The following is a 26,038-nucleotide window of genomic DNA, read 5'->3' as shown; positions in this document are numbered from 1 at the left end:
ATTCAAAGACGAGGAAAAATCATGCTGGCTCCCCTGTGTAAATGCTTTATCTTTTGAATTACTGTACTGTTTGCATTTTTAGATGACTTGTACTGGCATGGAAAGTGTCCGACGCCCTTAAAACATCGTGGCTTTTCGAACTTTCCTATGACAGGGGAAGGAAGTCTCTCGCTTCCGTGTGCACTGCATAGCAACACAGTACATTTCCCGGCTGGTAATTCTCTCCTTTAAAACTATAAGTCCATTTGGCCTCAGCAAAAAAAAAAAAAAAATACAGTTTCAACGGCATTGACAATACTGTTTGGTGCATACGAATTGATTGTTGGCTATAAGCCACACTTTTTCGCAACTCTTGGCATGGCCAGTGTTCGCTGATTCTACCTCTCCGCACACTGCCTGCTGCGTGATATTGTGGCGTTCCTTAAAACGCCAAATACAGAATAATTACGATTGTGCTCGAACAGTGCAGATATGAAGCACACTGTAGACATGCCGAAGTAGGTGAAAGTGTGACGTTCTGGAAGACGTGTTCTTTCATGATGCGGAGAAATTTTGAATTTAAATTATTCTGTAAAATATTTTTTTTTTTTTTCAAAATGTAAAGGAAGTTTTGAATTAAAAGTCTGAATTTCGGTAACGGGACTGACTTTGTTGTTTGAATTACGAATTATCTGTATTTCGAATTAAACTATTCAAATAGCATGCAAAACCATACCTCATGTTTCCGAGAACGAGAGCTGCTTCAAATTAGGCAAGATTTTAAATTAACCGATTTCGAATTATTGAGGTTCTACCGTATTATCTTTGAGCCAACTGTTCAGAATTGATGACTCTGACACCCATGATTTTGGTAAATATTTGTTAGAAAATTATGTTCCCACAGCCAGACAGTGGGCATATAGCTATCGGATGCACTGTGGTTTGAACATAAATATTGAGAACCTGCATAAGTGCATAAAACATATATACTTGCAAGGAAAGGAAATAAAGCGCCTGGACAAATCAATTTGTGCAATAATGAGATTCCTCAAAGATAAGATGTTTGACAGGGTCATCACTATGCATAAAGGTAAAGTGACAAGTAAGCTGAGGGACCTTAGGCAAAGCCACAAAACTAGTCTGACATTAAGAAAAGATTTAGTTATACAGGAAGGCAATATATGAACTATTCCATCAACATCCAGTTCTGATATATACACAATTGTCCCCCTGAAACAAAACAGTGTGTGCCAGTTAGTATGTAATGAGGAATGACTACAAGTCATGCATTCACAGCTACTCTTGTACGTGCATCAATTCTGCCATACACGTGCAAACACATTCATCTTGTATGCCACATTATTTCAGCCTAGAGAATGCCAAGAACACCTTCAAATATGTTCTGAAAAAGAGTTACAAGTTGTTGAAAAAGAAGTATTATTGAAAGAAACCTCTTCCGATGCCTTTCAAAGTACCAGTACTTCAGAACCCAGTAATCAACACAGGTGGTGATATATCAAGAAACAGAAAGTATCTCAGTTAAATGAAATCAACGAATTGGTGCATTGAAGAAGCTGATGCTACATTAGCAGCAGTTCAAAGTTTTAACATGCCATATGATCAGACACATCTCAGAAGAGAAAAATTGAACGTCAAAGGGGACTCATCTCAACCAAGAAGAAAAGATCGACAAAAGGTAGTACAGTGACCAAACCATTTCCAGCGGAGCAACAAGCTTTACCTTCTATTTAATCAGTTCTGTTGACAATGAAGGACATTCTGCATGGAACCAATAAATGCCCTATGAACAGTATCTACCGTTTCTGAATGCTCATGTTTAGAGGAATTCATTCAAGTGCATTATTAACCATACTACATCTAAGTTAAGACTGACTGAGACACACACCTCAGTAAAAAGTATTTTATAGGTTAAGAAACTGCCTTATGGTACCACACTGAACTAATATTTTGTATTACAGTAGCATTAAGACATCTAGTAAGCTTAGTAATGTACATTTGACAGTTATCCAAACTTAACTTTTGGACAGTTGCCTATAGTGTGTGCGTGTTTGTAATGTACTTCAACAAGTGACAAAATGACAAGTCACTGTTCTTCCATACACTAGTCGTCATTGATAAGTAATATAGTTTTATTATAATTTCTTCTTGTTTTGTTGACAAAAGTCCTTACTTGGTGACTTCACTGTAGTTTCATTCGGTACATGCGTTTACGTCGTTATTTTGTAGTATTATGTGTATTAACGAAGACCGAGTCGCACTCCGTATCAATATCAGCTGTTTACGTTGCACAAGCATGTCTCTCAGCTGCTCCCGGTTCACCAGTGCGCTCGCAACATTACGTGCCATAGCTTGAAACTAAAGCTTGCTCAGCAAAGTTTTCCGAAGTTCTCTTATTTTCTTACAGCTCTATGTGACAAAACATGAAACTATTGCTCCCTCAGGAGCTAGGCTCTTGTCACAAAATTGACCCTCATAATTAAAACAGTCTATAACAAGTTAAATACTAACACTCTGTTCAGTCAAATGTCAATATGATGTGACATAGCGTGGACAGACCCTGCTCTGGGAGGCCAGAACTCCAACAGGCATAAGGACTGCCACTAATTCTGACACTTGATTTTTCGTGTTTACGTTTTTCATCAAAAGCTGTGTTCTACAAGTAAAAACTCCTCCACCATATTTAAAACGGGGAGTTCCCCACAATTTAACCCGACAAATATCCCATTTCATGACAATGTTATTAATATTTTATCAAGATTGTTACAAAATGACCCTAAGATAGTCATGCTAAATTGCATTTTTAAGAACTTGTTTAAGCATTCATGACTCATCACATCATCATCACTTTTTATCATGCTTTTGTATACTTCTAGTAGGATTAAAACTTGAGAGCAGGAGTCAGCGCGATAAGAGGCGTCATAATGCTTTAACCTCACTTTGATTTTTGCTGTCCCTTGGCAAACCCTTCCAACCACGATATTACACTTGTGGGGCCTACAGTGTATTGAATCTTCATGCCCTTTTGCTGGTACTTTCGCTCTTCCATGTTTGTTATTACTCTTCCTGTTATCTTGTTTACTTTAAGTCTAGAATTATCAGCAATATTCCCTTTCAGTTCACAACGGCTTGTAACAGTAAATGTTTCACGTGGTCGATCAGAAGCAAGTAAAAATGACAATTAAGAAAGAGTGCGTGATGATGATGGTTTAAATTTAAAGTGAAGAACTTCACGTTTGGTCCGTATTAAATAGAGATTACAAAACAATGAATTAGATTGTACGGGATCCACCTTTTCAATACAAGATGTGTTGTTGGTTAAAATTGGCAACCTCATTTATTTATGGTACCGGTTTCAACATCCATGGATGTCGTCATCAGCCAAGTAGGGTAATTATACAAAGATGCATAGTAAAGTTTAAACACACAAAATTGACCCTCATGACATTTTGTCCAGCCTGTACAGTACATCTATGTAGAGGGAGAGAATGCAAGCAATTAGTAACTGGTTCTGACCGACTCTAGTGACATTTCTTTGGCTATTTCATCTGTTTCTCATCTTCCAATGGTGTATTTTAGTCTACAGATGAAAATTGTTTGTTGTTACTTGTTATGGCCATGAACACTTACTTTCTTATGCTTTTGTTGATTTACTCTGGAGCTTACAAGATTTAATTTGAAAGGTCATGTTTATATGAACAATTTTGCAGAAAAGCATAGTCATAAATACTGCTAGTCCCACTTTCAGAGACCTCTTACGATAGGCAGGGGGGCCCTCACTCACAGGGGGTGTTTTTACATCTGATTATTTGGACTAAATGAAAGTAAGCTTCTGTATTACATATTTTTACAGCAGTTTATTTTTAATGTGCCTCTTTTGATGCCATGCATTATTTTGTTGGTGTCAAAACGTTCTACGAAATATCGTTCTACAAAATTGGCAAGTATGGCACAGATAGAAATGTAGGGTTTGTCTGTTCTTTTTTCAGGAACACACTTCATCGACCAGATGAATTACTGCTGTCCCATGTGTGGCCAGTTCTATGCGTGGAAGTCGACGCTGAACAAGCACATCTTGCGGATGCACACGACAACAAAACCTCCCCAGTGCCACTGCGAGATATGTCACCGGGAGTATGCCTCTGCCGGCTTGGTGCAGGTTGGTCCTGGTATGGCCAATACTCCTTGGAGATGACGCTTTGCCCTGTCGTGAATGTGACGTGTCTTCTCCTGTTTCAGGACCACATCAAGAGGGACCACTACAAACAGCGGCCACACTCCTGCGTTGTCTGCAAGAAGACCTTCTACAAGAAGTACGACCTCACCATCCACTTCAGGTAGCTAGAAGCATCTGAATACCATGCTAATAACATATATCACTTCATTTTCTCTATACAGAGCATATCTGCTTTTAGCAGCACCATGTCCAGAATAGTTTTTCCTTTAGTTGGTTCCATCTCTCTCACATTCAGCTGTCCTTCCAAGATTAATTTATTTAACATTTCTGTAGGCCAGAGCCAAACAAACATAAGTGCCACACAATTAACTTTGCAGGAGATTGAGAGAACAACATTTTGCTAACATTACCATCAATATCTCTAAAAGGATTATTTGGATTAATATATAACTTTTGATTGACATACTTTATGATATCGTTCAATTTTGTTTATCATTATACCTTTTTTAAATATCAAAATATTGAGAAAAGGGACTTAAGATTGTTTGGCTCTAAGGGAATTTCATTTTATGTTGCATTTTGCTCTGAGTCATATGAACGTAGCTCCATAGAATGGTATAAAACACACCACTTTTAAAAAAAATTAAAAATGTCTTCATCATTTCTTCAAATCAGGTGAGGATGCCTCAGTGAAAACTGTACTGGAAGAAAACTTGCACATAGCATGATTTAATATTCAAATGTGGTGTAAGGTTTAAATTGTATTGAAAGGTGAACGAATAATACAAATTTGTAAGATAATATGGAACTATCTTGTTTGTTGTTTACGGAAAAGAAAGCATAGCATTCGGTACATGCGAAGAAAATTTCTGCATGAATTTTGAGGCATTTGAGTTTTCCAGAAACACACAATACTGAAAACATCATTGTGATTTGGTTACACCTTGCAGGACGCACACCAAAGAGAGGCCGTACATCTGCAGGACGTGCGGTAAGAGGTTCTACCACCTGTCTCACGTGATCCGCCATGAGCGCATACACTCCGGTCACCGTCCTTACAAGTGTGTGGACTGCGGCAAGCTCTTCAACCAGTCCAGCTCCTTGAAGAGTCATCGGTGAGTGCAGACAGCATTGTTTGTTCAATTGTGACTGAAAAAATGTTAACTACCTAATCAATACACGACACTACAGTCTGAAAAGTTTATTTATGAAAAAATCTTGGACATGTTTTGACTGTTGGAGCCATTATTAGCACCTTTAAGTGTGTTCTAGTTTTTTCTTAACTTCAAATTTTATTCCTTCTTGTTTATCAATAGCAAGGAGTGACATAGCTTGCTTGATTTCTGCTATAATGCATACAAGGTATTTCTTTGATTGATTTTTGGTTGCCAAAACATGTCCACAATTTGTTCAGATTATAGTGTGATGCATTGATTAGTTGTTTAAAACTATATATTTTTCTCAAATTATATATGGTCAATACAGACCATTAGGAATATGATTCCGTGTAACAATTGTGACTGTAAAATATTGAAATATACCCTCTGTGGGTGGGGGATGCAAATGAAGAATACAGGCTCGGTATCCCCTGCTTATTGTAAAAGGCGAATAAAAGGGGCAATCAAGGGATGGTACTTTTGGAACATTTAGACCAACTGTGATTACTACCATTATGTGATGAACCCCATGGGTCGACTTTAGTTGCGATTAGTACTACATGTGCCTGGTTGTGCTCCCTCTCAGAGCAATAATCTCTACCTGAGGAATTCGTACCGCTACTGCCTCCAGCTGGGATTGTGATGAGTATCATCGGGGGAGGATCACTATGGGAGTAGTATCATTATATGAAGAACACCATGGGTCTGTGTTGCCTGTGGGTGGTGCCATGTGTGATACACCGTGGGTCTACGTTGCCCGTGATTAGTACCACAATATGAGGAACACCACAGATCTAGCTGGTGCCTGTGATTAATACCTCTGTGTGAGGAACACCTTGGTTCTGCATTGCCTGTGTTTAGTACTAATATAAGGGGCTGGTGACCTGGATTTTGGACCCCTTTGGACGAGCATCATCTGAGGCATTGTGAATCAATCATTTTGGATCCATGGTCATTTTTCATCATCATTCGTTTTAGATTCTAGTCATTGGATACATTTTGAAGTTTTAATTATCATTATCATTTCATTTCGATGCACCTCGTACGATTAGGAGCAGATGACCTAGCTGTTGGGCCCCTTTAAACTACAAACATCATCATTATCAGTGTTGAAATGGACAGCTTTTTTGCATTTTGCAAGGGTTAACACTTCAGAGAATGCCTCAGCGTGACAGAGTACCTCATAGTCGATGACGAGGTCTTGAAAATTCTGCAATACCTGCACTTTTTGTGAGGCCTTGAGTGCGTTCATTGTCATGCCTTAGACACTATAAGGCAGCACCAGTGAGTAACACTCACCAACTTTTGAAGTGGAGGTGTCTGTTGCACACAAAATGTTTTAATTTCAGAACCACAGTCCTCATAATCCCGATTGTGGTTTAGTTTTTTATATTATCTGAATTGAATCCTAGGTACTTGAAATGTGACAGTATTGGAGTTCTTCTGTTTGTTGATTACCATGAACTTTTATTTCTGAATGATGATTGTTAGGCCGAACTCCCTGTTTAATTCGGTGATGCTGCTTCTAGGTTATCAGAGAGTCGTCGTCTTGTTCCCCCTCCTCCTCAACATTTGGCCCACATACCAGCGGGGTCTGCTTTTGTCAGCTACATAAATAATGGTGTTTATTCACTTCCTGATTATCTTGATTGCTTTATGAATTTCATCCAGGGATAGCTTCGGAGTGAAAAATGAAAACCTACAACCTGTTTTCCAGTCAGTGACCAGGTCAGGGATGGAATGAATTAATCTTGTGGCAAGGGTAGGAATTGTGTCGGCTGCCGAGGCCTGTCGCACTCCTCTGGGGCAAGGATTAATGACTGATAGATGAAATGAAATGATACTGGAGAGTGTTGCTGGAATGAAAGATGATGGGAAATACCGGAGAACGTGGAGAAAAACCTGTCCCGCCTCTGCTTTGTCCAGCACAAATCTCACATGGAGTGATTGGGATTTGAACCATGGAACCCAGCACTGAGAGGGCGACGTGCTGCCACCTGAGCCACGGAGGTTCTATAACTTCAGAGTATAAGTTTAAAAAAAAAAGGGTAGGAATTGTCCTGCTGGGTTTTCATGACTACACTAGAAAAAAATCAATGAAGAGCGGAAGTGGAATTGTGTGAGAATCTGTCTGCACCTACTGGACCATCATGCTAACGAAGGCGAAACTTTTCTGAAATGGATGATCACTAGAAATGAAACATGGGTTCACCACTTCGAACCAGAAAGCGTTTTGAGGTGTTGGAGCATCCTGCGTACAGTCCCGATCTTGCCCTGTCGGATTATCATCTGTTTGGACCACTTAAAATTGCTCTAAGAGGCTGTTGATTCAGCGCCTATGAACAGGTGAAGGAAGCAGTGCATATGTGGCTTGCTGTGCAACCAAAAACTTTTTTTTTTCCCAGTGGATATCAGAAAGCTTGTGAAACAGTGGACCGTGAGCATGGAAAAGCAGGGTCACTATGTTGAAAAATTATATCAATGAAATCTGTGTACTCTTTCTGTAATGAATTATAAAAATTGACTTTCCCTCCTACATGTAGTTATCTAGGAAGATCCTCGCTGACATACGACGGGGATTCACTCGAAGGAACCTGGTGTCCTTATCCAATTACTCAATAGTGCGCCACACTCACACAGCGAAACGGATGGCTGAGTATATAGCGCAAGCATATGTTTCAATACATTTGGTAATTTTCAAAGTTTCACACACCATTTAACTTCTTCCCTACTTTTTCTGGGTCCACTGCAACATTACCATTATGTTGGTTGTAAGCTACACACATCATAGTTCGGAACATGATACAAAGAAATTCTCACGCTTTCAACCCTGCATAATTTTGTTCCTAAGGATTGTAGGGAACCATATTTTTTATTCTATTTTAATTAAGTTGTTTCTTTTACACATATAATGTGTGGTTACATTTTTCTTTAATTTAATCATAAATTATATTTGACAGATTAAAGAATTTAAAAGTTATAAATGAACTAATTTGAAACTGAAAAGAAATGTCTTCCACTATAGCAAAAGAAATAATTCAGTCTCGATGTTCAGTGGAAGCTAATTGCCAAGAGTAGTGTGACAATCAAGAGGTGGAAAAAAATTGTAATTTTTGGCAATTACTACCTTTCCCCTTAAGTGCATTATGACCTATGAGTGAGAGATCCCACACGCCCTCTTTTTAGGAATTTTCTCCCCTTGGCCCAACAAAATCTTACTGTGACACAGATTACCTTGTGGTTTCTAAATTTTTTATTTCACTAAAAGTGCTGAAATATCTGTCCTCTGCGCTCTTAACTGTCAAATACTCGACATGTTCATATTTCTTCTCGTATCCTCAACAGATATCTTGTCGTTCTCAGTGTCCACAGCTGCCGTGAGTTACAACCTCTTTAGGTGCAGTTTTCAGACAATCTGTTTGAGCTCCATACTGCTATTCAGTTTCATTTTATTTCATAGTTTTCCATTTGGTGTGAGTTACAGTATTAACTTCTGTGTGTTTAAATATGGCATTATCACTTCATTACAGAAAATTAGTAATGAAGTAGTGCAAAATTTATTGGAAGATGAAAGTGACACATCTGACTTTGAGGTTATTGAGAAAAAACAGACAGATCAAGAGTTAGGTTCGGAATGCTTCTCAGCTATCTTTTCGTATCAAATATCGGAAAGTGAAAGTCATGACGAACCTCCCATAAAGTAACCTATCATAACAATGATGTGTAAGGGCGTGCCTCCAAATGATAGCATGCCAATACATTTTCTGCAATATTTTCAAGAATATACCTCTCAAAGTGCATTGCTAGTGCATTACAGCCATACTGACAATCTCAGTTTGTTCGTGACATGTTCCAGGTTTGTGTACATTTGATCGAAAGTTTTAGTATTATTTTGAATTTAGGAATTACACTTGTTGAACAGACTGAACACTTTTATAGTCAAAACAATTATGCAATTGTCCTGTCATCACGACAGTTAGCTTTACGTAGATATATAAAACTTTGTAGATATATTTCATATCATACGGATATTTTGTATTTTATTTATACAAGTAAAAGTTGCCAAATATGGCTGCCACCACAATAACATTGCCAGTTCTAGGGTTAACTAAGGAAACTTTGGACAGTAATAATGTTATGCAACTCCCTTTTCCCAGATTAAACTACCTTATGTACAGTTTGCCAACATTTCAAATACAGTGCTCAGTTTGAGGTAATCAGTCTCCTCTGTGGAACAAACAACAAAATTTCATGTGCTGTAATGTGGAAAGAAAAATCTGAGAGGCTGTAGAAATTAAGAACGGGCCAAACAATATGAATTTAGAAGGAGGCTATACTCCTTCACTCTCACTCCGTAGGCTTCTGAGGGATGTGAAGTTCCCGTGCCGATCTCACAAACCTCGTCCATCCTTTTCGATCCTGAGCCAGCTCTTCCCAGTTACCAATTTCGAGGGTCTGGCATACTTTGTTGATCTCCTTCTTCCAGGTGCTTTGGGGTCTTCCTCAAGGTCTTTTCATATTAAGAGATCCCTTGTATAGATCTACTGGTGCTCTGTTATCCTGCACTCTCAGTACATGTGCAGTTCACCCATTATAGTGAGTTGTTGAGAGAGGGTGTAAATCTCATAATTAGATCTTTTCTTCCAGCTTTCAGAGATAGGATCAAACCGTGGGCCAAATATTTTTCTATAAACTTTATTCTCAAAGACTTGCAACTGCTGCTGCTCTTTCTTGGTTATACTCCATGTCTCGGAACCATACAGAAGTACTGGTCGAATGATTGTATTGTAGATAATCATTTTAGCATTCCTTGTTAAAAACTTGGAGCCTAATATAATGCTCTTTCCTTGATGCAGGAAAGACTTAGGTCATCTAGACTTAAATAGTTTGGGCATGTTAAACGAATGAATAGCACAAGGTTACCATGTGCGTATTTGAAAAAGAGAATAACATGTAGAAGACCAGCTGGAAGATCAAGAAGAAGATAGATGGACCAACTGAGGGAAGACATGGAGAGAAGTGGATGGAATTGGGAATCTGTCGTGGACAACAAAATCTTTCTGAATAGGCAACTTTGGAAGACGCTCATTTTCAAACACCCTACCCGGCTCTCTGGAAGGGCAAACCATTGATGTTGTTGATGATGATGATGATGATGATGATGAGAGTAAAATGCCTTATTTGCATTCTTAATTCTAGCTTGTTGTTCCTGTTGCCTTCTGTTTTGCTCATCGATTAATACACCAAGGAATTTAAACTCCTGTACTCTTCTATATATATTTCCCAATCTTCAAAGGCAATCTGTCAACCTCCTCATGATTCGGTCTCTGTGTAACCATGTAATGTGTCTTCTTATCGTTTACCCATAAGCAAATTTTTTCTGCCCTTTCCTCTAGTTCCACATATAACTGCCTAATTTCTAAATCATTGCAGTCAATAAGAACAATATCATTCGCATACACAAGGACTTCATGTTGTCTCCCTAATACGATGCCAGCAAGTAGAAGAGCTAATTTCCTGATTATCTACTCCAGTGCAATGTTGAATAGAAGAGGAGATAGTGCATCCCCTTGTCTCAGGCTATTTTTATTCTGGAAGGAACTTGATTTTCTGTCCTTGAGCAAAACACAGCTACCATCCATACACAGTTTGCACATGTTAATTAATTTTATGGGAAAGCCAAACTCCATCATGATGTTCCACAGCCCTTCTCTATGGATTGAATCATATGCCTTGAAGAAATCTATAAAGAGATAATGAACTGACTCCTTGTGTTCCCACACCTTACCATTAATAGTCTTAATTGCAAATATGTTGTCTGTAGTGGATGTGTTACTACAAAAACCGTTCTGATAGTTCCCAGTAACATTTTCTGAAAACGGTTTTAAACGCTGTAAAAGAATAAAAGACAAAATTTTGTAGGCCATTTTTAGAACGGATATACCACAATAATTATGATGTAATCTTACCCCACCATATTGAATAAGCTCAGCAGGAATGTTGTCACTACTGGAAGCTTTATTGTTTTTTAAACGTATAATACTTTCTAATACCTCTTGATATGATGGCTCTGGTATTTGTTCTTCTGATGGGGAACTAGATGGTTTACCAATACAGGTTTCTGGATCAGCACAATTCAGCAAGGAATCGAATCGAAGTATTGCTTACAGTAATTTAATAATTTGTCCTGATCAACAATTAAATTTTCAGACTTATCTCTCATAATACTCGATCTTGGTTGAAATCCTTTTTTAATTGTGTTGACAGTTTCATACATCTTGCGGATGTTCCTGTTTCTGTAGTCATCTTGGATTGATTCTATTTGATGTCTCAAGTAGACTTTTTTCTTTCTACGAATTAATTTAATACATTCTTCTGTTTTTCTCTGTATAGTTCCTCAACATCTACATTCTTATTAGACTGCAGCCACTTATTACGCCATGTTGCCACTTCATTAACTGCATCCTGACATGCCTCATCGAACCATTTCTTTTTCTTACTAACCCCTTTTGGTATCACTTTCATTGCTACTGTTCTCATGATTAGTTTCGCGTTATTCCACATTCGTTCACAAACTTCGTCATTTGTTTCATCAATGTCTTCTGTAGGATCTTCTCCCAGAATATCAAATCTCTTTGTAATTTCCACATTATACTTTAATCTTTCATCCTCCTGCTTCAGTTTCTCGGTGTCAACTTTGCATCTTTCCTCAGTCTGTGGCTTACAAGAGGTTTTCAATTTAATTTTAGCAATTATCATATTGTGATCAGATCTTATTTCAGCTCCTCTGTAAACTCTGATATCAGTTATGGAGCTTCTATGCCTGTTATCAATTAGGACATGGTGGCATCACACGAATACTGTATCACATTTCCTTATGTGTTTATGTGGGAAGGTGGTACTCCGCACATTCAGTTTGTGGATGTAGCGAAATTGATTAGTCGAATGGCATTATCACTGTTTTTGTCATGCAGACTTTCCCTTCCTGTTGTTGACAAAAAATAAATTTCTTCCTTGGGCCGATGACCATAGATGTTAGGCTCCTTTAAACAAGCATCATCATCATCATCATCAATTTCTTCCTTTCTAACTTCTGCATTGAAATCATACGAAATCATTTTGACATCATGTTTGGGTAATTTATTCCACAGTTCTAACAAATCCTCATAAAATGAGTCTTAAATGATCCTTGTTGTTTGTGGGGGCATTTGCAGTTCACCAGTGATATGTTAAACCATTTAGAATGTACCCTCAAATAGCATAGTCTTTCATTCACATGTTCAAAGGACAGCACTGATAATACTAGTGAATTTTGGACACAAAATGCAGTACCAAATTCTTGGGGTCCAGTTTCTTTACAACTCTTAAAAAGTGTATACTTCTCCATGTCCTGTATACCATTACCTAATAATCTAGTCCCTTGAATTGCAACAATTCCCACTCTATACTTTTCCAGCTTTTAACTGAGGTTTTTGAAAGATCCAGGTTTATACAGGGTTCTTACATTTCAAGTTCCTATTCGTAAAGCCGATTTCCATTGCAGGGTCATCATATTTTGATATCCCTTCTTATTCATGCGAGGCAAATGTGAGATATTCATAACATTTTTTTTTTTTTTTTTTTTTTTTAATACGCAATAGAGCTGTTAACCCTATGTGTAACCCCCAACCTGGAGGGCCAGAGACTTTTCTGTCAGGGTTGCCGTACCTTAGCCGAGTAGTGCCAGTTTTAAGGCACCAGGTACTCTCCCTCACCCCTTCTATTAGAATAGGTTTTGTGGATTATAATGTATAGAAGGTGGTCTGTTAGTCAAATATTTCTTTAGTTTTAGCAGGTACATTTACTTGACCCAACGTTCTCAACCAGCCGATGCTTGGGATACCCATTCAGGTCTTTAATGGAGTGGTTTTCCATTCCCTTCCCCATCCTATGCCATTGGCCATCTAGTGTCTCTTCTGTCTTTAGGAGAAGTTTCTCAGTCCAAGAACAAGAGAGCCCCGTTCCTTCTACCCGCTCATCCGCCCTCCTAGCAGGCCACTGGCATTTGGTAGAAGGTGGTCTCCTTATACCAGGAGATACTCGGTCCGTGTATTCGTTAGCTGCCTGTACATAATATATATAGTATCATTGCCCCCTCTCTACCACGGCGAGGTGAGTGTCACGATTTCACCGTCATTGAAACTGAGACCAAAAGGCATTTTCCAGTTTCTCTAGTTCTTTAGAGAGGTATCATGTATATAATTTCTTAGGTGCCTCTTACTGTATAAACAAATTACTAATAGACAGGTCAGACCTTCGAAACAGTTACTTAACAACAGAAACTCCCAGCTGACCATCCAGTGAGAGATGTTTCAAGATGCTCCCTGGAGCCCTGCTAGGAATCTGCACATAGGGTACAGAAAACAACTCAGTTCCACCCAGACGAGAGAACATAATTAACAGAGTGTGGAAGATGAATTTCTCACTTATGAAGAACAGTCTTGGCTAGACTTCAAGAAAAGACTGTCAAGTCAATTTAGTTGCTTGAAGTTCTTTAAAATTATAACTTCTGACATCACATTCTTGAAAGCCGTTCCCTGTGCCTCCAAAACAACAAGTTTTGGTCCGTATAACTCGAGAAAAAGGAAATAGTTTAACCACTTAATCAATACTATAATCTAAAAAGATATTGATGGAACAAAAGTGGACATGTTTTGGCTCTTGGAGTACACAAACACAATACTGTACAACAAAATTAATGGTATATTTTTCTCGATACGTTTCGTTGACAATATTTTTACCATTATTGACGACCATATCACTAACGTTTCCATTATGCTCAACTTCCTGAATGAACTAGTTCCTTATATAAAATTTACTACTGAAACACAAAGTAATTCCACACTTAATTTCTTAGATTTATCTATCAAAAGACATAAAAACTCACTCTCATATGCCATATATCGCAAAGCAATACAGTCAGACAAGATTCAGTACAGCTGCGATCCCACAAAAAAGCAGCTTTTTGTAGTTTGATCTATAGAGCTCATAATATTCCCCTTTCTTAAAGAAACTGCAAGAAAGTAATAAACACAATCTTTAACATAACCCAATTAAATGATTATGATAGAAACTGTGTTACAAAATAATAAATAAAATCAAGAATACCTAAAACTACACTTATCAATACAACTAAAAAAGAAAAAAAGAACTTTGAAGCCTTCATTTTTAATAATAATATTTATCAAGTCACTAATTTATTTAAACGATATAATATTAACATTGCTCTTGAAACAATAATAATTCCAAATTGCTTTTCAACACCCATACCATCAACACTTCAAATAAATTTTCATTCATTCAGGAATTTACAGACTTAACCTGTAGAGATTGCAAAGCCAGTTACATAGAACAGACAGGTAGAAACTTTTCAACAAGATACGTAGAACATTTTATCAAAATATAATAAATATTCAGATATAAGCGAACACATGACCAATTATCAACATTCCGGCATTCCTTTTCTACAATAGATCAAGATATGGAAACTATTTACAGTACTATGGTAACAAAGGCATTTAGGAAAACTTATTATTGACATAGACTGAAAGCAAAACCCAATTCTTAATCTAAATGAAATCTCAGATAAAATTAACATCCTTCTTAAAATATTTTTCCAATACATCTTCAAACCAAAAAATATCCAATCCATAACCATTTTCATACCCCTACCTATCAAATATTCAACCTTCTCTTAGCCCCTTCCTCCAACCACATTCTTTAATTTTCATATTCCATTCTATTTTGTTATGAATACCTTTAAACCATATACACTGAGTGGCTAAAAGCTCCTCTGCGAGCCCTCAAAATGGCAGCAATACTGCGAGGCGGGTATACACCAGCATCGACAGCATCCCAAAAATGCTAGATTGGATTAAGATTGGGGGATCTGGAGGGTCAATCCATGGTGGTGACTTCACTGGAGTGCTCCTCCAACAACCTGCGGGCCACCACAGAGCGGTGACGTGGCGGATTGCCCTGTTCAATCACGGCTTCTCCATGAGGCTACTCTATGGCCAGAAAGGGATGCAGATGGTCTAAAAAAATGTCCCCATAATGTGCACCCGTCAGCACTCCCTGCAGCCAGACAAGAGGGCCTAATTACGACCATGAGAACACCACCAGACCAGAACTCAGCCTTGTTGACACGGAGGATCCATAGCTTCATGGGGCATATGCCACACTCTCACGTGCCCATCAGCTCGATACAACTGGAACTGGGATTCATCGCACCATTTCACACACATCACTGTTCCAGGGTCCGTTGCCGATGTTCACAGGCCCATCCATGTCGTTGAGCTCTGTGTCGTGGTGTCAGCAAAAGGACACAAGTTGGTCATGGGCTGGTGAAGTCGGTGTGGTGCAGTTGCCTCCGTACAGTCCTGCTAGAAAAGGGTTCCTGACTCCTAACATTCAACTGGGTGGTGATGTGACACCAGTAGCCTGTCGAGCGCCAAGTGTGGCTCTGTGGAGGCGATGTGATGTACGTTCGTTAAACACCTGTGGTCTTCTTGTGCGGCAGTTTACACGGGTGGTGACATTCTCTCTGCGAAATTGAAGATCTACCCTTGACACTGTTGACCTCCGAAACCCGAATTTGCATGTAATCTCCACAATGCTATGACCCATGCGCCGATGATCATCCCATGTTCAAAGTCGGTTAACTCGCCATGTGTTGCCATCTTCACAACACTGCTGTCTGTGGGAGACTGATCAGCTACGCCGCAGCTAACCGGAACACTCAGGGGTGATTCATGGCACATTTTCTAATGGAACACCCCTTCCCATGACTTTTGGCCCTCCACGAACCTGCTACGCATAGCAGGCGCAGCAGGGGGAGAGGTGACACTCCCACGTGGCGCGTCCCAGGTGGCGGATAGGGGGGTCCTAACCGGCTTGCCGGCGGACTTGAGGGAAATAAAATATCTCTCGCGGACCAAACACACTACCCCATGCGGGTGGGGGACGCACATGTAGAATACACCCGCGGTATTTCCTGCCTGTCGTAAGAGGCAACTACAAGGGGCGACCAAGGGATGATTGAATTAGAATCATGAAACTACTCTTGATTCATACCATCATGCGGGGAACACCATGGGTTGCATGTACTTGCAAGTAGTATCACTAAATTGGTACGAAATAGGTTTGTGATTAGTTGCAGTAAAAAGCCTGGCCTGGTGGATTCCAGTACCCGTGTGTTGTACCCATGTGAACAACACCGCGGGTCTGGGCGTAGCCTGTGAGTTGTACCGCTATATGAGTGGCACCGTGGGTCAGCGTTGCCTGTGATTGGTACCTACTATGTGAGGAACACCATGGGAATACCGGCGTCTGTGACTAGTACACCTAGGTGAGGACCTTACCGGTTTGCGTTGGCTATGAGTGGCGCCATTGTGTGAGCAACACCATAGGTCTGCATTTCCTGTACGAATTGCGATACTTGTGAGTAGTACCATCTTGTGTGGACCACCGTGAGTCTTCGCTACTTTTGATCAGTACCCCAAAATGACATATACCATGGTTCTTCTTTACTCGCGACATGTACCATTCTGTGGGGCCTTAGACGTGAATTTAGCACCCCTTCAGACATCAAGCATCATTGTGCTTTATAAATGGTCCCTTGGTCAGTAATACTCTAATTAACTACCTTCTTTTTGAGTCTGATCCACTGTTTTTGTTTCTTTGTTTGTTTTTCTTTTTTTTGTAGGGTTCATGTCCATCCATTCTTCATGACATTTTTAAATTTTATTTTAGTCAATGGATGAATTTGAATTTTTTGTTATTTCATTTCGTACCATTAGGGGCCGATGACCTCGATGTTAGGCCCCTTTAAACAACAAGCATCATCATCATCATCATCATCACTTTTGGCCTCTCAGTTTATGTATGTATGTATGTATGTATGTATGTATGTATGTATGTTGGGTATTCAGCCCGAAGGCTGGTTTGATCCTCTGCAGCTCAGCCAACAGCTGTCATAAATAGCCTAGGTGTCACTAAAGAGACGTACTAGGGAAACAAGGAGTGAGGTGGTTTCCCGTTGCTTTCCTCACCGAGCCAGCCGTTGCTATTACATATCAGTCTGCCAAGCCCACTGAAATGCATGCACCAACTGACACTATGAGCGATATTTTCACACCATTCATAACAGGGACTGGCTGCATAAGGTATGGTATTACTAGCATCGGCCTCTGTGGATCCGTGGTAGAGTGTCGGCCTCCGGATCCCAAGATAGCGGGTTCAAACCCGGCAGAGGTAGTCGGATTTTTGAAGGGCGGAAAAAAGTCCAATCGACACTCCATGTCGTACGATGTCGGCATGTAAAAGATCTCTGGTGATACATTTGGTATTTACCCGACAAAATTAATTAAATCTCAGCCATAGACGCCCAAGAGAGATCCGGTTTACTCTAGATCCGCTAGATGGCAGACAGAGTAAACCGGAACGTCGAAATTGACGAGCAGACAGCCAGATGGCGTCAAATCGAAATGTCTGCAAACGGTAGCTGAGGCCATACGATTATTATTATTATTATTATTATTATTATTACTAGCATCGCTCATACCTCAGTCACTTTCATATTGTCAAAGCCAAGGATGAGACTGAGACAGGTCAATGAAAGTAACAAATTTGATATAGCCCATACCAGAAGACATAGTGCACTGTAAACACTACACCTCGCCAGCAAAGGCATTCACAATTAAGAATTTATTTATTTTCCACCTAGTCGATACAATGATTGCTTAACCCCTCAGCGCCGACCTCTATACGTGGTATAGACCCCCTTTTCTTCCGTAGCCGCCGACCTCTATACGTGGTATAGACCCATACATGGTTTCGCATTTACGACTATAGCGCGAAGAGTCGCAAATTGTTTTGTTTCCAAGAGGACATTTTCGGGTTTATCAGTGTTCTAAATAAGAATTGAAATTCGTTAAAGTGTAGTTGTTTTTGCAAGGATAAGTATTTGTCAATTATGTCTGAGCACCAATCCCTGCTTTTTTAATAGTCCGTTTACTTCATTCTTTCCCACAGAATAAAATAAAGAAATGATGATCTGAGAAGTTTGTCTTTTCGTGTGATGTTCTTTGCTCTAATTTTGTATTAAGAGTGCGGTTTATTTATTATATTTGTCTTTCTCAGCTTGCAGTCTTTTCGTAACTCTCCACGAGCGCTCTGTGTAGGCATCAGTTAGTGGTGCTTTCTGTCATACGACACGAGAAGCAGTTGTGCATGGCAAATATCTCGTTTGAAAGACGATGTATCGACCTTTTAATCTGAAATATGTATCGAGTTGGTTTGATTCGTCATAAATGTTAATCCCCTCATTCTGTTTCGTCCTGCCGCTTTCGGTCCCGCTGCAGCTTCATCAGCTTGTGTGACGCACCGCGCTCAGTGGCTAGCTCCTGCTGAGAGTAACGTGCTTGAAATATTGTACAATCCAAATGAAAGTTTAGCCGGAAGTAGTAGTGGCAGTATTAGCAGTAGTGATAATGAAATAGATGATGTGGCTGTGGCCGATGCAGTGGTAAATGATGAGGAGGAACCAGTACTTGGAAATTTAGTGTAGGAGACTGTTGATACGCATACAGGTAAAGGGAAGTTTTCAACAGTGAATTCTGATTCCTAGATTCTCCAATAATATTTAGACAGTCATAGGGACAAACATTGAGCAGTTATCTTATCGGGTTCAGCTGATGGAAGGTTTGTTTACGTAGTACAAAATACGTTCTCGGGCGGGAAACGAAATATTCAAGGCCTGTGCGCATCAGATAATACAGTTCCAAGGTTGCAGGAAATACGTTTTATCAGGAAATTAGCACCCAAGACTGAGAAATCCAAACCTCAGAGACGTTGTATCGCGTGTTCAAAACACGGTGAAAAGAAGACATCGGTGTACTGCTGCCAGGAGTGTGCCTTGGGTCTCTGTCTCGAAGAGTTCTACAATCATGAATTCCAAATTTCGTGAACATCGGGCTACTCTTATACTAGTAGTAACGCTTTAAGTGAATCAATGTATTTCAGTCGTGTGTAGTTGAAATCTCATCCGGCCGCGGGGTAGGAAGCTCTTTAAACGGCTGCGACGCTGAGGGGTTAAGGCAACTTAATGGTTAAAAGTGGTACATGTTTCATATATTATCAACATCTTCAGCCACATAACACTGTTTAGATGAAAAATTCATATATTGACAAAAGTACAAATGCTTTAGAAGAAGTGTCCTTAAAATTAACATGAGATTGACAATATTGTTTTAATGTTGTCACTCTCATGTTAATTTTAAGGACACTTCTTCTAAAGCATTTGTACTTTTGTCAGTTTTATATATTTTTCATCTAAACAGTGTTATGTGGCTGAAGATGTTGATAATATATGAAACATGTACCACTTTTAACCGTTAAGTTGCCTTAAGCAATCATTGTATCGACTAAATGAAAAATCAAGATTCACAATTAAGAATTTATTTAAGTGTGATACGGACCATGAAGCTGATTTTATGTAAAGCAAAGGCATTCTCAGTTTATATAAATGTTATAATGAACATGCGAAGAAGTCTACATTTATTTGATGAGAGGATACCACATTTGATGCCGCTACTTTTCACCTACGCTCTTTACGTTCTTCTCTACTAGACTATTGCATGGATGCCCTGCAACAGCTCAAGAGTGAAGTTCTCATCTTTGGTGTATTTAATCTTAATATTATATATTAAGCCATCTTGTGGTAATTTTACAAACTTTTTATCAATGAGCTCCAATATTTTGTTTTGAATTATCTCGAGTACCAATACTACATTCATGATGTTTCTTTCAAATGTATTCATGTTAAAATCGTTTCATACGTCTGTATGCTAATGTGCTTTTAATCTTATTTAAGTGTTTGTGAGCTGATGACTCCAAGAGCTAAAACATGTCCACTTTTATTCCATAAATAATATTTTTAGATTATACCGTAATATTGTGTATTGATTAGATAGTTAAACTTTTTTCTGTCAAATTTATCTGATGCTGAAAACTATGATTGGTCCATGGATAGCAAATGGCAGCATTGGGTTTACTTCATAAAAGGTTCAATATCATAATAACATGTAACGTGTCTACAGTTGAAAATACATACTTATAATTAATTAATTACATTATTTTTTGTTCGTAAAATACATCCTGCACCATTCCAGGAACTGTATCTAATAACAATAAGCCTAGCCAATGATACAAATTACTTTTTTTTTTACCCTAACATTAAAATGTAAGCCCCCCCCCGCCATGTGATACTGTTATGGTAGCAAATGAGGTGCCCCGGTTTTCTGTACTGATAATCAGGGATCCCAAATATAACCATTATTCCATTATTTGAACACAGAATTTCTTCTGAATGTCCTTTCCTAATGGCTGCTATGTTTTTATTAAAACTTTTGTGTGTGTTATTGTGCAGAAAGCGGCACACGCAGTCAGGAGTGGAGAAGAACGTGCTCGAAGACCTCAGCATGGTGGAAGAAGTGGTTCAAGCTGTGGAGTTCCCCATGGATGAGGGGAACGTCCTGCTCTACACGGCTACTCTGTGATCTCGTCCCCAACTGTAGGAACGACTTCCTCGCATTATACCATTCTGTAGCATTCAGACTTCGCCCTCCACTGCCGCCGACTGTTATAAATCTTGGTTTAAGGTTTGCACTAATTAGTGAAGATTTACAGATTGTATTTCTGTCTAATTTTTGGGTTCAGAATCTGCGAGGGAATTTCAGTAATTACGGATATTACTCCCGAGACTCCCTTCAGTTAAGGGGGAGAGACAACCTGACGGAAATGTAACATCAAAATGTTTCTTTTCTTGCATCATTTTATTCCACACAAAATCAAGAGCTTTGTGAAGGTTGTATCAGACAACTGTTAACAAAATCTGGCAAGCAGGTGTGCTAAAATCTCAGATATCTGATAGTAGCCTCGTGATTTTCTTCCCTTGACATTCTTGACTCCTACTGAATTTGTGTGTATCCCATTTGTTTCTTTGTCGTAGCATTAAACAACAGACTTCCAGACTTGTGCAGCTTGCTGCACCATGGATGAGAATGGAAGTCTTGCACTTGCAGAGAATGAAAACCCATGTATCGTGGCCACTTTTCATAGCAGGAATGTAGTCAGTTTAGCGTCATTCTCGTCAGCATGAACAGATGTGATTTATTTATTTTTGTAATGGCTATAGTACTACATGCAGAGTTAGCAAATATATATGTTATAGCGGAGGTGGAAGTTTCAGCGAAGGTGGTTTATATGATACCAGTTTTGCCAAACAATAGGGATAGTGCACCATCGCTAGTGATGTTATACCTTCACTGCCAAGAGGTAAGGAATGTGAGGCATGGTGCTGCAATAACAAAACATAGTCATATTTCAAAATTGCATTTCATGAACTGCAATTTGAAAACATAGTCATAGCTATATAAAATAGCATGAAAATTTAGGTATGAACAGAAAAAAAATTATTTGCTGCACTGAAAATTCTGTCTTCGTTGTGTGCAATTGGCCAGGCTGAGTGGCTAAAGACAGTTGAGGCGCTGGCCTTCTGACCCCAACTTACAAGTTCGATCCTGGCTCAGCCCGGTGGTATTTGAAGGTAAATAATAATAATAATAATAATAATAATAATAATAATCGTATGGCCTCAGCTACCGTGTGCAGACATTTCAATTTGACGGCATCTGGCTGTCTGCTCGTCAATTTCGATGTTCCGTTTTACTCTAGGCCCCCACTAGATGGCAGACCAAGTAAACCGAAACTCTCTTCGGCGTCTATGGCTGAGATTTAATTAATTTTGTCGGGTAAACACCAAATGTGTCACCAGAGATCTTTTACATGCCGACATCGTACGACATGGAGTGTCGAATGGACTTTTTTTCCGCCCTTCAAAAATCCGACTACCTCTGCCGGGTTTGAACCCGCTATCTTGGGATCCGGAGGCCGTATTGAACCAAGATCACAACTTGTATTATAATTTGGGTCCACCTTATTCAATACATAAAAATTTGTTGCATAGATTTAATTACAACATATATTTCAATCAGTACTAGTTTTGACGCCCCTCTGCATCATCAGCTGATAGAAGTTTGTAGAAAAATTGACATCATATAAGTTTATCAACTTCAAATTGATCACAATTTAAAACCATATTAACAACATGAAACTGTTTCAAAATATACTGTCTCTAATTTCATATTTTCTACAAGTCCAAGACTTGCAAGTCTAATGCCATAAACTGATAAAAACATATGCAAACCGGTTTGGTCACTTATGATATAAAGTGGATTTAAAAGAACAACTAATTAAAATAGAATAGTCTTGAAGCACCATGTGCTTAATTCATCGCACTTCTTAAAACTTGACGTAGTAACATAGTAGAAATAATTCAATAAAAACTACAATGTCCCTTTGATGGAGCAATCCTGATGAGGTGGAAACGAGCAATAAGTCCTTTAAGATGTTATCAAGAACAACGTTCCCAAGCCGGTTCAAATTCGTCAGCATCGTGTGATAGGTTTACTGGTACGTAAAAGAACTCATGCAGGACAAAATTCTGGCACTTCGACGTCTCCGAAAACCATAAAAGTAGTTAGTTGGATGTAAATGACATTAATTGTGTCTGGTTGTAGGAGTATGTTCTGAGCAGGAATTTGGAGCTTCTGAGGTACATGTCTAGTGCTGGTGGTGTTCATTATTGTTTTAAGAGGAAGTACAGCTGGGCAATCAAAGGGAAAATATGCAAGGGGTCTGACAGTTCAAAAAATGAAGGTATCAGCCAAAGAAAGACGAGAGCCACAAATGGCATGAAAATGAAAGATTCCCTACGATTCACAAACCTAATACTGTCAGGTTCAGAAAAGTACAAAAGTTGATCAAGAGAGATCAGATAGGACAGATGAAAGTGAGGACCCTGACACAACTACAGTAAAGTCTTGGACTGTGAGCAAAATTCATCCTGTAAACATGCTTGTAATCTAGAGCACTCGTATATCAAAGATAATTTTCACCCTTAAGAAATAACTGAGCTGCAGATGATTAATTCCACAAATCAAAAATATGTATTGATATAAAATGGACACGAGAACCAACTTCTCTACTTCTTCTAGAACACGTGGCCATTGCTTTGATACTCTTGTGACTCTTTTTGCTGCATTCAGACCCTTTAGTTCTTTAATGTTGTGGCATTAGTTGATGTAGGCTTTATCTAAAATCTCGCAATATCATGCACACCCACACTTCATTCTTACTTCTTGACGATTTCCATCTTAACTTTCACGGTAATAGTCTCCTTCTTCCATTTTCTTCTTCACAGCTCTCGTTGCAGTAATAAAGTTACTAAATAACGGTTACTACACTTGAACACACACAGTTTTATACACAAAAATGGAACTACAATGCAGTGAGTATGTGTTCGCTCGTATGGTTGTTGACTATATGAGCGAGCATGGTGAAGCTCAGTGCTGAGATTTGTACTCCTCATACTGCAAAACCTTGCTTGTTTATTGAATTATAATTCATAAAAAAAATTGTTTCTTACAAAACACTCACGGACCAAGTTGCTTGCCGTCTAAGGTATGTGCAAGCCATATCACCATTCAGCTAATGGCCCTGTAGTTGCTCCCAAGTTGAGAGCCCCTATTAGTTGCCTCTTATGGCAGGAAAGGGATATTGTGGGTGTTATTCTACTCCCACCACCCTAAGGAGGCTGAGGTACAAGTGTTGCTTCAATTATAATGATTATTCAGTTCACTTAATCATTTCAAATGATCTACAGAAAACAAGCTGTTAGCACCAAACACACTGACATGGAAAGCTTTGTAGTTGAACTAGAAGAATGTCAGGGCAGTCAAAGTGTTCTTCACATTTCATTGTTAGCTTGACATACACTGTTGACAGTGTGTTACCGAGCAAGTACTGTGGAGCGAAGCGCTCGAGATGACCTGCGTGATTTTAACTTCACAGCTTCTTGATGGTTGAACCCCTTTGATCTTCCAGAGATTTTATGGAGGTTGGGTCAGGTGAGTTATTGAACACAGGTATTTGATTTTCATGTAACAACCTTTCTTCTGTGGGCTGGCATGAACTTTTGACGTTCATGAATGATCTTGAAAAATCTCAAGATATCTCCTATTTATGGCGACATTCTCTGGGAGTAAATATAGCCCTTCCTTACCCCACAACTTCACACTATTGTAGGGTTACGAGGTGAAATTCAGGACTCAGCACATCACAGACTGAAAATTAGCACACCAAGGCCCGGTTTCATTCACAGTTGTTAAATGAATACTAACAAGTTGTTTGTTAAAAGTGTGTTAATATTCTTACATTTCCTGAACCTGTTCCTGAGAAATATTAGTTAACATGTTTAACAGTGCAAATCTGGAAGTCAGTAACAGAACCATGTGGTTCTCGAGTGCAGTTTTGTTTGATTACAGCCATAAAATATGGCACGTGAAGTCAACATAAAACAGCTTGTAGTAACATTTGATTCACAATCCCCTGCTAAGAACGGGAAGTAGTCTTCTCCAGACATCTACAGTATAATCCTTCCTACACTCTACTATCTGCAGCACTTGAAACACAAGCAAAATGGCACATTTAATATAATTGGTGGATAATCTGTTAATTTTCTTCTACTCAAGGAAATAATAAGTATCTTCTTCTCATGGATGGTATCGCTGCAGCAACTCGGCCAAATCCAGTCTGATTACATCACTTGGAGTCTGAAATGTGTCCTGCAGAATTGCAATAGAAGATACATCACAGAATAAACCACTTCAAAATGTATTGTGTAATACAGGTAACCAAATACCCCAGTGTGGGAAGGAGTGGAATATTCGGTGCTGTGTTCTACTCGGTGATTTCATGAAAACCTTCTTGCCATTAGCAATCAATTTATTTACATTCGGAGAAAGTACAAGATCGTTTCACATGCTTCAAACAGATAACGTGGATCGTTTGAGCGTAGCTTACCCCAAGTCTCTCTCCTACTTCAATCATGTATGGTCAATAAGTGGTTAACAACACTCTGTCCCCCTCCATTGCAACTGTTCTGCTTACACATCGTCAGAAGCACTGACTCATTTCAAAGCAGTCCAGTGTGTGCCTAGATTCGATAAACAGTCAAAATATACATTTATCATTGAGTTATGTCACATTGATTCTGAAGTATATTACATTCCGATTATTATTTGATTGATCTGAAATATGATTTTATCAAATTTATTTAATGAAAACTCTCTTTTTGTATGTTGTTATGTAGACATTTGGGAATATTTATTTACAAGTATATGTATTTATAGAAAACTAATATTTGTATTTATACTTTTACAAATATTTACTTAAAATCACAAGTTAGGAGTTTTGATGCCACGTTCACATAGCTAAGTGGAAGAACACAGAGAAACATTTTGGTATTGCATCTTCAGCGATTGGAGAAGATACGACATAGCAAACTAGCAGTTGGTTCTGAAGGGATGGTACGGTTTTCAATGAGAGTGTGGAGACCGCCAATTAGGCAGTGAAATACTCACCATAGGAAATAGGAACAGCATTCATTGGGCTGTCAAACAGTCGCCAACCCAGCTTGTTATAGTATGAGGCATGTTCAAAACATAACCACATTTTGATAACTGTTCAGATGGCTTATCTGCAG

The 26,038-nt window shown here is 38.9% G+C and overlaps 1 protein-coding gene across 1 annotated transcript in view; it reads left to right on the top strand.

Annotated features, from left to right (window-relative positions):
• The window catches only part of LOC136886795 (zinc finger protein 271), a 94,260-nt gene extending 72,353 nt beyond the window's left edge, over positions 1-21,907 (top strand). Inside the window, exons 11-14 of the mRNA XM_068230967.1 lie at positions 3,987-4,156; positions 4,237-4,334; positions 5,125-5,289; positions 20,801-21,907. Coding sequence (XP_068087068.1) covers positions 3,987-4,156; positions 4,237-4,334; positions 5,125-5,289; positions 20,801-20,930 — 563 coding nt within the window. The 3' untranslated portion in view covers positions 20,931-21,907. The remainder of the gene's footprint in view (positions 1-3,986; positions 4,157-4,236; positions 4,335-5,124; positions 5,290-20,800) is intronic.
• Positions 21,908-26,038: the final 4,131 nt, after the last annotated feature.

This window comes from Anabrus simplex, chromosome X (genome assembly GCF_040414725.1).
Source record: "Anabrus simplex isolate iqAnaSimp1 chromosome X, ASM4041472v1, whole genome shotgun sequence".
NCBI classification, from domain to species: domain Eukaryota; kingdom Metazoa; phylum Arthropoda; class Insecta; order Orthoptera; family Tettigoniidae; genus Anabrus; species Anabrus simplex.
Note: the sequence above shows the minus strand (reverse complement) of the source record. Positions and strands in the feature narration are given on the sequence as shown.